General features: G+C 35.3%; 1 protein-coding gene across 2 annotated transcripts in view; it reads right to left on the bottom strand.

Moving 5' to 3' along the window:
• Positions 1 to 13,643: 13,643 nt before the first annotated feature.
• Positions 13,644 to 19,672, bottom strand: part of Nsun3 (NOP2/Sun RNA methyltransferase 3) — a 52,224-nt gene continuing 46,195 nt past the window's right edge. For both annotated transcript variants that reach the window (XM_048346464.1, XM_048346465.1), the window contains exon 6: positions 13,644 to 15,167. In XM_048346464.1, the coding sequence (XP_048202421.1) occupies positions 14,906 to 15,167 (262 nt within the window). In that variant the 3' untranslated portion in view covers positions 13,644 to 14,905. The remainder of the gene's footprint in view (positions 15,168 to 19,672) is intronic.

Below are 19,672 nucleotides of genomic sequence, written 5' to 3'. Positions count from 1 at the left end.
CATCTGCAGATATACACAAATACATCTATATGAACAGATATCCATATAGTTTATCTGTGTAGACAAATATATAGATACAGATCTATAGAGATAGTCAATCTACTATCAATCTATCTAAAATCTGGCTTAAAAGTAAATACAAAAAGGTCAGCATTAGCTTGCCAAATAAACAGTTTCATATCTTGTTCTTTGCTTTAATAATGTTTTTCTGTATTATAAACCATAGGCTCACTAACCACAGCCTCATAATTTGAGAGTCATTACTCAGGTTCTCATCTTTGAAAAGGAATAGTGACATTTATGCTTAAAAAAGAACTCATTTTAATTTTAATTTCTACCTACAGTGCGTGCATTTTAAATCAGGCAATGGGGGCTGTGGACTACTTGCTTCTGCTCTTCTCAGGCCCAGGAAAGCCCACACAGGGATAGGTCTGGGAGTTGATAACTCTGGTCCAGCCCCTGAGAGCCAGAAGGTACACAGAATAGGCAAAGACATGTCTATGATCAATATAAAACATTGATAGGTATCACAGCATTCTTATCACCTCTTTTTTTTTTTTTTTGACAATTTGAGCTCTTCTCATTATCAATGATTCACTTCTCAACTTGTAGGAGATAAAAAAAGGAGACAATGTTTATTCCCAATACACTTAGCTTTGGTTTGCCAAGCTGATTTCTGAATATGTAAATACTTTATCCATGGAGATGCAAAAGACTTGCATCTTGGGTTTGTTAAAGATAAGAATTAAGCCAAAATGTGCTCAGAGTAAGCAGCCAGGAAGACAGGAAGGTATATTTCTATTTACATAGCTGCTTAAACTTATTTAGCTAAAATCCTGACAAAATAACTAGGCACTTTGTGATCAGTGGTCTAGAAATACATGTTTACATAGTTGGGGGTAAGGGAAGAGAAGAAATTAAGAGAGAGAGAGCAAAGAGTTTTCCACAGTTGACAACCTTTTTTTCTTTTTTTTTTTAAATGTCAAGGTAACTCACCACTAAGGTATCCTGCCAGCATAATGCATGGTTCCCCAACAACCTCAGGGATTTGCTTAGCAGTATCAGGCTTAATGTGAGACACTTAGGAGTCATTAAGCTTGTGAGATATTTTAATCTGGCAGTGCTAGCGATTTATGACAGCTAGGAGTTGAGAGACATCACCCTTAGAAAAAAGAAAATAAATATTCATATGCTATAGATGAAATAGAAGAATACTTAGCACATTTCCTCAAATAAGATGCATTTGTGCATTAAATTTGGAAAAGTGCTAAGTATTGATAAGCCCTTTTCTATAGAGACCATGCAAGAAATCTAGAATTTCCAGTGCATTCTTTTTTCCTCTAGGCTACATGTAAAACAGAATACAAGACCCAAAATACATTAAGTGGGAAATAAATACATAACTGACGGAATAGTAGGATTTCAGGATAAGTGCATTCCACTACTCCTCCCATGACTGCTTCCTGAAGTCCAAAATCTTTATTAAGGGTTATTGTCTTGAAATAGATAGAATCTGTTAACAATAACTTTGAGAGAAAAATCCAAATTTATTCCTTGATGGAGGGCTACTGCTGTATTTGCAAATGAGCAGGAGGCTACTTGTGTTGGAAGTGAGTCAGAAAAGCACTGTGATATCAGAAGTTTGAGCCAAACACATTTTCTGACTATTGTTTTTAGATGAAGTTTACTGAACACTGTATTCATGTTTTCACACAGGCACTCATTATTCATTCAACAAGTGTTTATTGAACATAGACTATGTTCCAACATCACGTTTATGTGTCAGATATCAAAGAAAAGCAATACCAAATTTCTGTCTTAAGGAGATCACTATCTATATTCTATAGAGTTCAGCGCAAACTATTAAAATTCTAAAAACTTTAAAAAATTCGGAAGTATGAAGCTACTAAAATTTTATTGCAGGGCCACACATAGTGGCTCAAAGCAGCATTTCATAGGGCTTACTGTAAATTATAGTAACAAATGCTTAAGGTTTCTAACTACCTCAATGTGTATCTGTTTGTTTGTTTTTTTTCCATTTCAAGGAGATCCTGTTCCTATTCATTATTTAAAATGCCTCATTGACACACACACACACACACATACATACACATACACACACACAATCTCCCAGGCATTTGCCTTACACTCCAATCAGGTATCTCCAATTATCCAGTTGCCCAGTAACCTGGAATAGTTTCACTAATGTTCTCCCACCAATGTAAAGTCAATATACCTAATGTGACTACTTTTCTCTGCAAAGTACTCTGTTTACCTTTTTATTTTCTCCAAGGCTACACAGGATCACTCTCTTTTAGCCAGAACTTTTGGGGTGGATGTGACTTGAAATAAGATTATTTTGAAATAATTTAAGTGTAATATACTAAATAAACCATATACTTTTCACACTTTAGAGAATTCCAATCACATCCAAATTTGTCTCTTCAAATAATCTAAGAAATAATATGAGAGCTGATGGCATATTTAGAAATTTGCTAAGGAGTTAAGCCAGATTAATAAGTAAACCTGGGACAGGAGGCTGAAGTAAATACATTTCTCCCTAGAAATCTTTTAGTAATTAGAAAGCAAAACATATAAATATTTGCACAGTAAGCAAAACCAGAAATCATTTCTTAGTTTAGGTAAGGTTTTGTTACTAATATGTCAATCAGATAACTGAACGTATCAAAAATAATGATAAGGATTTTAGAATTGTTAGAATATGGGATTATGAATCATAGACTGTTGATAAGTATGAAAACAATATTAAAAAAACAAAACTGGGCTGGGGATATGGCCTAGTGGCAAGAGTGCTTGCCTCATATACATGAGGCCCTTGGTTCAATTCCCCAGCACCACATATACAGAAAATGGCCAGAAAGGGTGCTGTGGCTCAAGTGGCAGAGTGCTAGCCTTGAGCAAAAAGAAGCCAGGGACAGTGCTCAGGCCCTGAGTCCAAGCCCCAGGACTGGCAAAACAACAACAACAACAACAACAAAAAAAAAAAAAAAAAAAAACTGCCAGAATCATGGTTTAAAGTCAGCCAAGGCAGGAAAGTCCCTGAAAGTCTTATCTCCAATTAACCACCTGAAAACCAGAACTGGAGCTGTGGTTCAAAGGGGTAGTAGAGTACTAGCCTTGAGCAAAAAGAGCTCAAGGACAGCATTCAGGCCTTGAGTTCAAACTCCACAACTGACAAAATAATAAAATAAAACCTTTTCGTTGGAAATCAATAATTACTCAAGACTTGGGCTGGCCATTTTATGCATACAACAATAAAAAATGTGAAAACCAGTAAGACAATGTACGTTTTCTGCACACGGAATATCTGTAGTGTACCACCATTTTTTTTAATATTATCCACCCTTGAAACTCAGTCATTTTGTTTGGTTTTGTTTGTTTCTGTTTCCTTTTTCCTTTGCTCTATATGTAACTTATCTTCAAACACACTAATTCCTCTTTTCTGTCTGGGAGTCCCATCGCTGATACAACTCAGACCCTATGTGTGATGGTGTGAATATAGTTTGTTCCCTGAAGTTCATGAACTAGTAACTGGGTTCTCATTGTATTAAGAAGTTGATGAAACTTTAATAAGTAAGTGTAGTAGCAAAGAGTAAGGAAATGAGAACATTTCCCTTGGAGAAATGCTGGCCTTGCAGAACAAGTTAGTTCTACTTAGAGTGAGTGAATAGTTATGAAAAAAACACTGATTCCTGAATCCGTCAGGCTTCCTGTCTTTCTGTGTGATCACTTTCTTACTCTTTAGATAACAGAGACTATTCTGAACACTTTGAACACATGAAAGTAGAGAATCTTTCATGTAGAGGGAAGGAACATGAGTTTACGAAGTTATATTACTTCCAAAGTTTGCAAAACTAGTAAGTGACAGAGATAGAATTTCGTACCCAGATTTACTACTAATCCATTTCCTTAAGAAGTACAGGTTAGGGAAGTTGAACATTCCACTCTGATCTTACAGCTTTAGGGAATGTTCTGAATATCAAATTCTCTCTGATTTCATCAGATGATAGGTTTTCATCAGATTCATTTCTCTTGAGGACACCTTATTTTGTTGATATCAAAAATTATTTCATTAGACATTTATGAAACCTCTATTCTGGGAAAGAAGTAAAAGAGTCCAGAGAAGTCAAATTTTTATAATAAAGCCCTTACTCTCATATTTCCCAAACATTTCTAGGAAAACAAACTATACAAGTCTCAGAAAGATTAAATCCAGCTTTGAACTTATAAGAGGAAAAAAATCTGCTAATTTGCATGACTAATGACTATTTCTAGAATAAAATACAAAGATATTTTATATTAGTATTTCATATGGGACTTTATTTGTGGAAGTTTCCTAGTTCCATATGATTGGTAGAAAAAACTATTTTCAGTTTTTGAACTTCTGGAATCAATCATAATAACAGATGCATTGATTATCTTATTATTGATTAAGCAATGCACTAAGCAAGTGCTAATCCCATTAAAAACAGTAATTAGTTTAGCTCTCATAAAAAACCAAAGCCTGTATTATGGTAGTTATTTTAGTCAGTATTATTATAATTTTGATCATTAGTTTTATTACTGTTGTTATAATTCTACTGATGAGCAAATTAGAATACAGAAAGTTTGAGTAACTTTCGTGACACCACACAACTAAGAAAGTGGGGGAAAAAATTCAAGCATGGGAATTTTTTTTGTTGTTATACTTTAACCAGTACCTCATGTACAACCTGAGATCTGTAGTAAAGACAGGAATTCAAAACAAAAAAAAGAAGTTTAGAAAGTATACTTAAGAAGAGGTATAGAAGCTATGTGGACAATAGGGTAGGTAAAATGAGAGAAACATTTTTTTTTTTTAAGTTTGAAATCCATTGCCTTAACAAAGACAATTTGTCTTTACTATCAGTTATCCCAGTTGGGATCTTGTCAAAAGCTCTACAAAGAATAATATCAAGTTGAAGTCATCAGGGAGTCCTTGAAGTACCTTTTGAGTTGTTGATTACAAAGAAACACTCATACTTCAAATTTCAAGAAGATAAGTGAGAAAGTGGCTCTTTTGTAATTCAAAAGGCATTTGTTTTTCTTGTGAATAGCTACTTTCTGGAGAGGCACACTTCAGGAAACTGGACAGGAGAAACAAAAGCATTCTCTTGATGTGTTGAGTTCTGTTCACATTCCATTTCTCCCTGTCTGCCCTATGGAACACATGTAAGATGACCATGAGGTCCAGATAGTCTTGTTATGTAGCTATACAGATGTAATTATTAATAGTGATCCCTTCTATTAAAAAATATCCTTTTGTAAATTATATAACCAATCTTTCCATAGAAAGGGGAAAAATGGGTCTGGCCAAAAAAAAGTGTTTGTAAGAAAGAGCTGTGTAACAAATATGATTTATGCTTTTATTCAAACTGTGACTTCCATATGCTTCTATTCCTCCTGGAATTCACTTTGGGACTTCCTTATTAGAAAAAAAAATTCAATGTTTTTCTATTCAGTGTTCATGTGCACTGGAACAAAGTTCAAGAACTTTGGGAGCTTTCATGTAATTTTCACCCAACTGAGCTTCCATTGAGAATTTACTTTTAAATAAGAATGTAAGCTATTTTAAGTTTTAAAAATGCACTATCAGTACAGTCTTTGTCATGTGACTGGCCACTAGATATTCTAAACATTAAGATATTTCTGTTATCATATTAAAACCCAAGTCATGGTTTTAAAAATACGTATTTTTAGAATACATAAATTCCGTGTTTTATGTTTCCAATCAGCAGGAAATTGAAGATTTTTCTCTAATTTAAAAAAGAAAAATAGTGGAAGGAGTGAGAACTCATATAATGAAGGAAGGCATATCCAGAAAATAGCTAGAAAAAAATTGCCTGAAATTAAAAAAATAGTTCAAAATATATTTATTATACAAAAGCTATTTTACTTTGAAATTTAGGCAATCTCCTGCAATCTCAGCTACTCAAGAGAAGATTGGGAAAACTGGTTCCAGGCTAGCTCCATGAAAATTTACCAGGAATTTGGGTCATAGTGGTGCCTGCCTGTAATCAGAGATAGGTAGAAGGTGTAAGGTAGAAGTATGAGGTCTATGCAAAAATGCAAGATTCTGTTAAAAGGAAGCTGGGGATGGGAAAGATTAGGCAACCTAAGTTTAGAAAGCTTGAGACCTTTAACATTCATTAAATTAAAAAGCAATAGTAGTTCCAGATAGGGATGATAATATTCATATTACAAAAATATAACTCACATATTTATGAAGATTTTAGGGGCTGTGAATGTGGGTTCGGGGTAGAATGCTTGCCTAGCATGCATAAAGCCCTGGATTCAATTCCTCAGTATCACCTAAAAAGAATAAGTCAGAAATCGTGTTATGGCTCACCTGGCAGAATGCTTAGCCCTATGCAAAAGAAGCTCAGGGACAGTGCCCATGCCCTGAGTTCAAAACTGGAAGAAAAAAAAAGAGAGAGAGAGAGAGAGAGATTTTTCTATATTTCCTACAAGTGCTACTTTAATAATCTGAGTTTTTTTCTGTCCTTGATATGTTAAAATACATTTTTAATCTATTTTAATACATTCTCACCTGATTTTGTGCCCTTGGATATTTCTTGCATGTTTGGAAATTCCTCCAGAAGACAATTATGGGTTTATCCACTGGCATTCCAACCTTATTGATGAATTTATTTCAGTTTGAATTTTTTTTTTTTTTTTTTTTTTGGCCAGTCCTGGGCCTTGGACTCCGGGCCTGAGCACTGTCCCTGGCTTCTTCCCGCTCAAGGCTAGCACTCCGCCACTTGAGCCACAGCGCCGCTTCTGGCCGTTTTCTGTATATGTGGTGCTGGGGAATCGAACCTAGGGCCTCGTGTATCCGAGGCAGGCACTCTTGCCACTAGGCTATATCCCCAGCCCTCAGTTTGAATTTTTTCTACACTGTATGCATGTCAAAGCATGCCAATAGTACAATGGGTTTTGTACTTAATTTAATCTCTCAAATGCATATTTTAAGGTAGTCTATTCTTTTAATTTATTATGGTAAAAACTATAAACCATTGCCTTAAACATACTTATATTAATGACACAGAAGAGTATCAAAACCATTGCACTTTAAAATATCTAGATCATCTTGCAAAAAAATCACATCAGGTCATCTAGTAAAATCATAGCTAATTATAAATGGGGATATATTCCAAGTTATTTTACAAAAAACCTCCATGCCAGGGAGCTGGGTCATGGGAATGACTGTGATAATTAAGTTTTCTCAGGAGAATTGCTCAGGTTTTTATGAAGAAAGGAATGGAGGGTGTGTGTGCACACATTCATATGTAAGAGAGGGAGAAGAGGTAGAAGGAATGAAAAGAGAGAGAGGAAGAGAGAGCGAGAAATAAAGAGTAGGTGGAAAAAGAAAGAGAGCCTAGTATATGATGCTAAGGCATCACTTTCATTCTGTAGGTATAATGCAAAGTCACTGGAGAATTTTAAGCAGATTTCTTAGCTCTCTGTTACAGCATAAGAACCTCAGATAATCAAATTATAAAAAGAATAGGGAGGGGCTGGGAATGTGGCTTAGCCGTAGAGTGCTTGCCTTGCATGCATGAAGCTTTGGGTTCAATTCCTCAGCACCACATAAACAGAAAAAGCCACAAGTGGCGCTGTGGCTCAAATGGTAGAGTGTTAGCATTGAGCAAAAAGAAGTCAGGGACAGTGCTCAGGCCCTGAGTCCCAAGCCCCAGGACTGGCAAAAAAAAAAAAAAAGAAGAAGAATAGGACTTTGGAGGGCAAAGATAGGAGCTAGACACAAAAGCCCTTAAGTGTTCACAGGGGCTCTGACAAGTTATCTAAGAACCTCAACATTGTTGAGAGTTGTAATATGCTTCTTGATAGTGTACCATACCCTTTCATGCCTTATTAGGTATCCTTTGCTCCTAAAACATGCTCTGCTCCAAAGTGGTTTGACAGATCTCCAACTAATGCTGCTTCAAAAATCACTGTTTCTGTATCAACTTGCTTATGTAACTCAATACCATGAGACAGAAAAAGGAAATACTGAGTTGACTATGTATAGCCACGTCAACCAAGTCCCTCAAAGTACCACAGGAATAGACAGCTACATCTTCATAGGGAGGGTGTACTAGATATTAACTGTTCCAGAATATATAACAAAGTATTATTCCTTTTATAACATTGGGTCTAGCTATGTTGCTCATTATGGTTTCAAACTCTAAACCTTAAGTGATCCTCCTACCTTAGCCTCCCCAAAAGCTGGAGCTACAGGTGCAGACCAATAGGCCCAGGTGACAAAGCAACATTTTATTTAAGAATATAGGTACATAAAATTACTACACATTTTCCTTGTATTTATTAAACATATTTGTGGTGGTTAGTACTTGCAGTTATTATATGATCAATTTAGTAGGATGATCTACTATTTGAACAGGTTACAGAGTGCCATACTGGCTGCTCATGGGTAAATACCTCACCCAGAACTAATAGTCACCACAATTTTCCTATTGCTTCTTTCCTTCGGAGTTGGCAGTTTGATCCAGAATAACCCTTCTTCGCTCAAGTTAGTCCAAGACCTCCAGTGCTGGGCTAGATTTACCTCCCTTGGTGCGGGGATGCTAAGCCTACTCCCTTATCAGTGCTCCCCTTTTCACCCTCTCCCCTGGGTGCCCGACCCGCAGGCAGCCAAGATGGAGCAAAGAGACATGGGCAAGCCTAAAGTGCACATGGCCGAACAAGATCCCCTTTTCCTCCCTCCTTACCCACCAAGGAAGCCAGGTGCAGACAGATCTCGGAGACGCTTCGGAGAACAATCCAGTTTAATCAGAAGGGGCTTACAGTAATATAATGATGATGACGAGGATTGAGCAGGAGCTGGCGATAGGCTGGTGAGCTTGTCAATCCAAGAGCAGCTCCCAAGGACCTCCCTCATGGGCTAACATCACTTCCCATAGTACCGCCCTCTGGACAAAGCCCGCGAAAAGGGGAGCACATGTGCTTGCTGGCGCAAGGTGGGGGATGGTCTCAAAGCTATCCCTTCTGGTTCCAGACCCAGAAGGAGATAGGTGTGGCTCACTTCCACACTGCCCCAGGGCTGGAGGAAGGGCAGCGTCTCAGGAGCGCTCTTATTGCCCTTCCCTCCTTAAGGCCAAGATGAATCCCCAACACTCCAGTCCTTTCATTTCTCTGCTCTTCACTTCTATGTACCATTTAGTGAGGTCCTTACTACTTTGTTTGTATAAATAACAGACAATCCATCTTTTTCTTTCCATCATACATAATCCTTCTGAATTATGTACATTCTTGTAATTATCTGCAATTTTTGTTTTAGAAGCTGGGAACTATGACCCTTATTTCTCAGTAGACTATACATTTTTAGTCATTGTTGATCCTGCTAGGTGGTATATTATTCATATGTAATAGACAGACTCTTTTACAAGTAAGATGCACTGGAAAATGCCTTTGAACAAGCCATAAAAGCTTGCCATGACAGATGTCATGTAGCTTCTAGTGAGGCAGTCCTTTTTCTAAGGCAGCCCATCTTTCATAGGGCTTCAGATAACTATATGGTCTAACACTATGAAGCAAATTTCTCCATCTGTAAGAGTTGTAGAGAGGAATAAAGCTTATATTTGAGTTATCAAATTAAATTTTAAAGAGGAAAAGGATCTACTAAAATTTAATAGATTAGACTTAGTAGAAACTATTTCGGGGGAAAAGAACACAGAATTATAGACCCTGTTAATTTTTTTTTTTTGCTTATTCTACTACTAATTATTTTCTAATGATAATCCCAAATCATTTATGATAAAGTTTAAATTTTATTTTAAATGTCACACATGAAATAATATTAATAGAAACTTCTTCCAGTATGTAACTTCTAATTCTCCCCACTGATTTTGCAGCCTGAAGCCATTCTAAATTCTGACAGACAAATGCTGTGAAGAGCTTTGAGCACAGGCAGAATTACCAGTATGCATTCTTTAACTTGTGAACCTTCATACTGCTGATGCCCATTGGACTTGGGTGATACAGCTTAAACAACAGCTTGAAAAGTAATCTCAGTAATGGGCTTCATCTTTACTTACCATGCCAATGTAGCAATAAGGCAGGGAAAATGAAATTATAAACCATTGATTTGAACCATACAAATGGTTAGGAATAAATTTTGCTATCTGCCCTATTTGTCCCTGAAGCAAAATTTACACAAAATATAATACAAGTATTCATACTCAAATACATCAAAGGACGTCTTGGCCCCTAATAAAATTACTGCTATTGGTTTCAGTTTTCTCTTTGTATTCCAGATGAGCTAGACTGGTTAATGCAGATTATCTGATGTTTCTCTCCCAGGCACAAGGCCTACTTGGATAAAGCCTATTAAGTTTGTGTTCATTATTCATGTAGCAAGCATTCAGGCAGCTATTATTTTATAGCTACCTACATTGCATAAAAGGGTACTTTCAACAATACTAAGGAAGAAATATTTAACCCTAAGTATAAGGATATGTAGATATGTGTAATAGGATAAAGAACTGTAGATGACTTGATTCCAGATCACAAAATACTTGTTTTAAAAATTCAGTATAGGGCTGGGAGTATGGCCTAGTGGCAAGAGTGCTTGCTTCCTACACATGAAGCTTTCAGTTCGATTCCCCAGCACCACATATATGGAAAACGGCCAGAGGGGGCGCTGTGGCTCAAGTGGCAGAGTGCTAGCCATGGGCAAGAAGAGGCCAGGGACAGTTCTCAGGCCCTGAGTCCAAAGGCCCAGGACTGGCAAAAAACAAACAAACAAACAAACAAAAAAAAAAAAGAATTGATATTTCATTAAAAAAAAATTCAGGGCTGGGGATATAGCCTAGTGGCAAGAGTGCCTGCCTCGGATACACGAGGCCCTAGGTTCGATTCCCCAGCACCACATATACAGAAAACGGCCAGAAGTGGCACTGTGGCTCAAGTGGCAGAGTGCTAGCCTTGAGTGGGAAGAAGCCAGGGACAGTGCTCAGGCCCTGAGTCCAAGGCCCAGGACTGGCCAAAAAAAAAAAAAAAAAAAAAAAAAAAAAATCAGTATAAAACATTTAAATGCATTATATTTATTCATAGTCAGTTTCTGAAATTAGTGATTATCCTGTGTGCTAATGGCAGAAAGAAGTTAATGTGCTGGTAATATATAACTTAGATTTTTATAAAGCTATTTTGAAAGTAACTCAATGCCACAGAACAATATCAATTACTCTTTGCTTTCAGTTGACATTCCAAGGCTGCTTAAACTTACATTCTTTAGTTCAGTACCTGCAAAGGAATTTAAGGAAGAAATATTCCATGGAAGATTTTTTAGTATTACAATCACAAGATTCACTTTAAAAAATAATAATTTGATTGTGTACAGAGGGGTTACAGTCACATATATACGGTAGTGAGTACATGTCTTATCAAAGTTGTTTCCTCCTCCCTCATTTGTCTCTCACCTTCCCTTCTCTCTCAACACCCCCCACCCATGAGTTGCACAGTTAATTTCCAACATATTGTCTTGTTAGTGTCACTGTGGCATTGGTTCACCCTTTATCCTTTGTTTCACCATTTTGATATTTCCCTTTCCCCTCCCTAATTCAGATAAGCATATATACAATACCCAGGGTACCAAAATCAAATACAGTGACAACAGGGGATAAACAACAGAGAAGCAAAATGCAAGAAAAAAGAAATAATTTCACATAGTACATTAAAAATAACAATGAAAAACCACTTGTTCATTTCGCTTATCATCAACAAGATGCACTTCTTTAGAATATGTCCCCAAAATACTTCCTCAAGTGTTGATAAATTCTTCCATTCTCTAGAAATAGAAAATTACACAAAAGTACAAAACTGACCAAAGGTGAACAGGGGTAAAGCCAGCTGGTAATCTTGAATTCCTATAATCAATTTTTCATGAGAGGGCATAGTGTTGACAGGAGGGGCTGACCGGTCAATCCAGTTTTAATCTTGACTACATTCCGTATTTACAAGTGTAATCTTGGCATCAAACCATACTGAACTTTTGTTTCCTATTTCACAAAAGAGGTTACAAAATTCACCAACCAGGTATTAAAGACCAAATAACACAACACAAGAGGGTTTAATCAACTATTTAATGCTCAACAATGTTTGCTGCTTCATTAAAATTATTTTTAATAATAAAAGTAATGTATGCATGCATTATATACATATTTACATATAAACAGATTTTTAAGTAATCATTGAAAAAAATCTAATCCAATTTGAAAACACTGTGTGGAAAATAACATGAAATATAATGAAATAACATTCAACTAAGTATACCTTGAATACATACTTCATTTTTTTTCATACTTCATTGTTAACCGACAGAAAATAAATGCACATTTTAAACCCTTAGTAGAATTTCAATCATAAAATGTTATGGTTTATTTTGTTAGCACAAACTAACAAATACAATAACATGAAAATATCTTCTATCATTGTTAAAATCCCATGTTAACCAAATATGATTGAGTTTAAGTTATCTAGCTTTACTTTCAGCACATCAGTTACATGATTTTACAAGTTGTTAACAGAACAAAGGCACAAAACCAACCATTATTCCTAGTTACTGAAATTCAGGTATACAAAAAAAAAAGAGAGAGCAAATAGTATTTAGTAAAAATAGAATAAAGTAACTAATTCTGTGTTAGTAAGTAATACTGTATTAGTACTGTAAGTAAGTAATGTAAGTAGTACTGTAAGTAATACTGTATTAGTAGTGTATTAGCCAAATTTTGTCTTTTTTAAAGTTTTTTCAATTTGCCACATATGCCTTGATTGCTATCATTTTTATTATTATTATTATCTTTATGTAGTTGTACAAAGGAGTTGCCTTTTAACAAAGTTTATGCATACAGTAAATATATCTTGATAAATGTCACCCCTTTCAACATTCTCAACCATCCCTTCCCTACCTACCCGCTCTGTCTCTTCTTAATTTTGTAGGACATACATTGGATTCTTATTTACATTTCCCCCTCTCCTCCCCTTGATCTCACCCCACCCCTTCTGAGTACCCTCTTTTCCTGATGTTTTATTTTGCTTAAATTTGTAGGATATTCACTATACCCAAAGTATAGAATCAGCCCAGATGCCCCTCAATGGATGAATAGATCAAGAAAATGTAGTATATATACACAATGGAATTTTTCTCATCTATTAGAAAGAATATATTGTCCTATTTGTAAAGAAATAGAAAGACAGGAAAATTATGTTAAATGAAGTAAGACAAATCAGACAAAGATAAAAACAAAATATTTTTCCTTATATATGGAAGCTAGATTTAGCTGATGAATTTATAATATATATATATATGTTGGGTGGTATGCAAATGTGTATGAATGTATTAACTGAAATATGGTAGAGTCAAGGGAAATCTTAAAATGTGATTTCTTAGAAATACAAAATCAAAGACTTCTATATTTTGTAGTGCAGTAGATAGTTGTTTTCTGTTTTGTTTTCATTTCTTTATTGTTAAAGTAATGTACAGAGGGGTTACAGTTTCATTCATAAGGCAGTGAGTACATTTCTTATCCAACTTGTTATCCTTTCCCTCATTTCCCCCCTTCCTCCCTCCTCATTTCCCTTCCCCCCACATGAGCTGTACAGGTTCTTGATATTTAGCCTGGGCTGGCCTGGAGCTCATTACATAGCTATATCCTACTACCTCAGCCCTCTAAAGGTTGAAATTCATGCATGTGTTATCAGAATATGTTTAGACTCCAATAAAGTAACTGGGAGAAAATGCATGATCCATAGACTGACATGAAAACTCTAAGTCTATATAAAGAAATATGCACCGAATTCCCAGGATACATGTAACTACTACAGAGAGAGTCACTTAGTAACTACTATTGGATTTTGCTAAAAGTATAATACACCCTCATTAGGCATCTCCCTCTGGACATTAATATGTGACATCACTCTCTTCTATAATACTTTATAACAGAGTCAAATAAAAAGCTCCTCCAGATTGCAACTGTAAGATAATCAGATTCTGTAGTACTCATTATGACTGCAATTATGTAACAAAACTCTCCAAATATAGTTCAGTTATTGCAGTTATTAATCATTCTCATTTTAAGTACTTGCTTTATAGCCTTCTGGATAGACTCCATTATTCCACAGGCTGAATGTTGAAAGTCAAACATGTGCCTGTGAGTCTGTTTTCTAAAGGCCTTTCAACATAATTTACCCTTTCAATTTGTATTTGTGAATACAAAAAAAAATCCCAAAACAAGAACAACAACAACAACAACAACAAAAGTAAGGGAAATAAAGTTGGTGTCAATAGAGTCACTGACCTTTGCAGTAAACAGATGACAGTCCTTAACAGAAAACAACTTTGCAAATAAGAAACCTATTTTGCTAGAACAAGAAATAGTGCTGCTTAAGAAGTTAGTCTCAGAATACCAATCAGCACTTACAAACATGAATCTACATTTGATAAAGAGAAAAACAGTATGGTGCCAGCAAATGTGCATTTTAATGGTCCAAAGCACCGACATCATAGATAGAATGTAGCCCTAAACATTTTATGCAGAAAACCATGTATTTTGATTAATACAACCAAAAAAATGCCAAGTAAAAGACAGCAGATTTATTATACAGAACAAACACCATCTGCACTACCTTAAATCACTGTTAGAAATATATTTCTAGGAAAAAAATACACCTGAAAACATTTTAAGCCTACTTTTTGTAATACCAAAGCATTAACTAAATAGGATTCCAAATAGACCCAGAGAAAGTAACTGGATAATTCTTCAAATAGTAACATGTAGGGAGCTAAGAAAAACAAACACAATTATATATCAACATAATTTTAAAATGCATCACATTTTTTTCTTATGCTTTATTTTTTTTTCAATTTGGCTACATACATTGGACCCCAGGCTTTGCCCCTGTCAGGAATCACCATGAACCCATATTCATGGTCAATGGGAGCAAATGTGAAGTGTTTAGAGTAAGTCCTTACTATTTCCCTAATGTCCACAGGCACAATGTTATGGTTGGAGTTTAAAATTTCACTGATTACATCTTGATTTTCTGCTTTGGACAGTGTACATGTAGAGTACACAAGAATCCCACCAGGACGTAGAGTTCTAATTGCAGACCTATGTAAAAATCACAAAAATGATTAAGATTAGTTAAATACAGTAAAAGGAAACCATGGGTTTGAAGGCAAAGAGGGCTCCATACTAAAGAGTAACTTCAGTATCACTCAGACTGCAGTCACTTTGGCTGCTTTCTAGTCCTGCCCTCTTTTCGTTCTAACATCCTTGATGATTGGGAAAATAATAATCAGCTAAGTCTAGATAGAACAACAAAGAATGTTTGCTTAGTTGATGGTTTTAATTTTTAAGGAGAACAGGACGTTGAACATGAATAGCAGATTTGTCTTTGAATCAGTGAAAGTAAAAGTGAAAATAAAGATAGGAATTGCAATTGGGGCTATCAAGTAAAAAGTTGGAAGACTTTTTAATCTAAGCAAAAGACATAAATTACTTAAAGCAACCTAAGACAGCCACTATGTGTGCTGTCCCCAAAACCCTTTGGACTTGCATTCTATTAGAAGGGATCCTCCAGAGCAATAGCCAGAAACTGACAATATTGGGACGAAGACTCATCCTTAAAATAAGCCTCTAGTACTATTTTGTCTCATTATAAAAAGAAAATGTAAAACAAAGCATTGCCAGATACTTGATCAACGCATGCAGAAATACCATCAGACAGAGAGTATCTATAAAACAACAGCAAAATGTTATGAGAAAAGACCAAAAAGAAAGCTCTTGGACATTTAATACATATAATTGCCCAAACCAAGAATATTGTATATATGTGCTTGGTAGTAAGAGCTCAATGAATATTACTAAAAATAGAAAAGCAACAGATAGATTAAAAACTAAGATCAATTAAGTAGGTCCAAAGGCCAGTGAACAGGACTAGAAAGATAATATAGAGAGTTAGAGGAAAAGTTAAAATAATAAAATAATGAGACGTAATTTTCCAGTGGTAAGAAAGTTTGCAAATCGTCAGATTAAAGAACTCATAAAGAGGTTATCATATTCTTACTTACTGAACATCTATTATGTGTTTAGTTTTGTTCTAGGCATTGTATGTATACCAGTACACAAATCATAAATAATTAACAATGTAAACATTGATTCACTTTCACAAAGACTTTATTCTAGAGATTCTGTCAGATAAAAATTGAAAAAATATTTAAAAAATTGTATATTAGGGCATGAATCCTGTCACATCCCTGACAAATTTACATGCTTAAGTCCAAGCATCCTCTACTGCTAAATGTAATTATATTTGGAGATAGGATTTATGAAGAGATAATTAAGTTAAAATAAAGATAGTAGGGTAGTCACTAATCAAATATGGCTCATATTCTAATATGAAGATGAAGTTTGACCGCAGTATTTATAGAGAAAAGACCACATAGACACAGGAAAAAGAAACTACTTATAAGGAATGGAAAGAGGCCTCAGAAGAAGTGAATTTTGCCAATATCTTTATCAAAAACTCAAAGGCTACTGAACTAGAATAGAAAGTAAACTTTTGTTTAGCAACCCAGACTGCAATATTTCATTATGGCTATAGCAAAATATATACATACACATGCATAAATTTTATATAAATATACATTCATTTACACATAAATATACAATGCATATGTGTACATACATAGATGTATACATACATATGCATATATAAATATATATATACAGATACATACCAACAGACACACAGTATATATACATGCATACATACCAATTAACATACACATAGATGTGTGTTTGCAGGTATTTTAGCTTGGTATGCAAATTAGTGATAAATCTGAAGAAAATTAAAGCAGGATAAGAAGATTAGGAGTGTTTAGAGAGTGGAGGATTCCAATTTAAATTAGACTTTTAGAACAGAATGCTATTTCAAAAGTGATATTTGAATAAAAGAGCTGAGACAGCATGGGAGTGGGCCAAGCAGATATGTGAAGGAAAGGCATTTTATATCAAAGGAGTAATCAAGGAAAAGAGCCTGAGAATAGCCAAAGAGGAGCCAGGTGAGCCAGGGAGTAGTAGTATGAGATGAGATCAATGTTAAAGGGAATGGGTGTAGAGGAAAACAATGAAAAACCTCCATATTAGAATAAATGAAACTCACTCATATTTAGATAAAACACTGTGAAATATAAAAACCTGGAGAATAAAGAGAAGCCATTAAGTGTCTCCACAAGGGGAAAAAAATGGGTCAGCATTAATGAGTCACTTAGGGGTCCGGGAACCATGCCACTGAGTCAGGCACTAACATATCAGGGTTTGTAGTTAGCCTCTAAAATATTTTATATTTATCTTCTTAGTTCTTACTATTACTTAAATATACTACAGAGGGGAATAATAAGTTCCTACAAACAAGATATAAAATAGAAGTAACATTCTCTAATAAGAAAAACAATGATAGACACATTGTAATTCCCAGCATATGGAAACAAGTTACATCTCAATCTCTAGAACCTGTAAAACATGCCAAAAGGGATTTATAGATTTGACTAAAATACAGATCTTGACATGGGAGATTATCCTGGATTACCTGAGTGTCTGTGATGTAATCTAAAGGGTCCCTTATAGATGAAAGTGAAGCAGAAGAGTTAGTGAAAGAGAAGTAGTGCTAGAAGTTAAAGCTATCATGACTGAATTGCTGGCCAAAAAGAAGCACCAAGGTATGTGGGCTGCTGCTGGTAGCTGGTAAAGGACTTAAAAAGAAACACAGATGCAAAAAAAAAGGTTATCCTCTAGAAATTCTAGGAAATAGAGCTCTGTGAACACCTTGATTTTAGTTTCCTAAGATGTATTACATAGTCATGACCTTCATATTATGCATTAGGCATTATTCTGACCACCAGCTTCTTGTTGCAGTTACAACTGTGTTACATACACCCAAGTAAGGATAATATTTTTATTTGTCTATTTTACAATGACACCCAAGGCATTGGCAGATTTTGCTAAACAATTTTTTTAACTGCGTTCATTTTGTATCCTTTTCTATAGGCTATAAAAAAGGTATAAGTTTGTTTTTTTAATCTATGTAAGGGACTCATACAGGATTTGAGTGCAGCTATCTTTAAGATCCCATTCAAAAGACTATTTTAATCTTACTTTCACAGTTAGCAAAGACAGTACTTAATCAAATAGGTATAGTATTTTTCTCATTAAGGTTGTACAAAAGTACATTGAAGTCTCATCATTTACAAACAATATTTTTTTCACTTGATGCAAACTTAAATTAATTTCTATAATGTTACCATTGTTGGCTTATTTTGCTTTGTTTGCATTTTATAGTCATAAATTATCTTTTAAAAATTAGTCAGCAAAACTGCCCATGCCCACGTTAATTTCTAAGCATGGAAATGGTGTGCAGCAATACAAAGGCTTCTTTTTTATAGACTGGATAATTCAGAACCCTAGAGGGCAAAAGGTTACAATTCTATGCATATGATTATTGATGTGCTAAAGCTAGTTTTTGTTTAAATATAATATCTATTTTGCTTTAACTGGCAATGGATTTTAGATATACCAAGAGTTTGAACTAAAGCAGAAGATATTAAACTAAGCTGCAAGACTTCAATCTCAGATTCATAGCTAAGATTTTACTATGCTGAAAATTTTGTTGAACTTTACATGACTTTTCCTCGGTTATTGAAATCTATATTGAGGGTTCATCAGTAGTTATTATAGTAGCCTAAAACTATCACTATAGCTAACCCTCCCCCACCCCTATACAGTTTACTTTTTTTTTTTCTAGTCTTCGGGCTTGAACTCAGGGCCTGAGCACTGCCCCTCACTTCCTTTGCTTAAGGCTAGCACTCTACCACTTGAGCCACAGCACCACTTCTGGCTTTTTCTGTTTATGTGGTGCTGAGGAATAGAACCCAGGGCTTCATGCATGCTAGGCAAGCACTCTACTGCTAAGCCACAATCCCAGCTCACTTCTTCACTTTTAATACATTTATGTATTGGTGTCAATGTCAATAGACATTGAATTTTAGTTATGGCTAGAACATTAAACAATAGTCCAATGTTAACAATAAAAATTAAGAGAAGTTTGTTATTGCAATATTGTAAACAAAAAGTAACATGCTCCTAGAATATAAGTGCCTTAGTTTGCAGATCCCTGTCACTTAAACTGTCTGAAATAAGCCTTCTGCTTCCATATCAATTCACATACATGTTTAAATGGTCCTCAGAAGACATGTATTATGTCAGATTTCACCCAAGTCATAATTAAAAGGATATTACAAGACAGTAATATAGTAGGATGTTTAGATGTTTATGAAGAGATGGGATTCAATATGCATAAAAAAGACACTTTGGCTGGGAATGTGTCCTAGTGGTAGAATGCTTGCCTAGCATGCATGAAGCCCTGGGTTCGGTTCCTCAGCACCACATAAACAGAAAAAGCCACAAGTGGCACTGTGGATCAAGTGGTAGAGTGCTAGTCTTGAGCACAACGAAGCCAGGGACAGTGTTCAGGCCCTGAGTTCAAGCCCCAGGACTGGCAAAAAATAAAAGACACTTTATAGTTGGACTCAAAAACCCACTAATAAGCTTAAAAT

The sequence above is a fragment of the Perognathus longimembris genome, chromosome 5 (genome assembly GCF_023159225.1).
Source record: "Perognathus longimembris pacificus isolate PPM17 chromosome 5, ASM2315922v1, whole genome shotgun sequence".
NCBI classification, from domain to species: Eukaryota; Metazoa; Chordata; class Mammalia; order Rodentia; family Heteromyidae; genus Perognathus; species Perognathus longimembris.
Note: the sequence above shows the minus strand (reverse complement) of the source record. Positions and strands in the feature narration are given on the sequence as shown.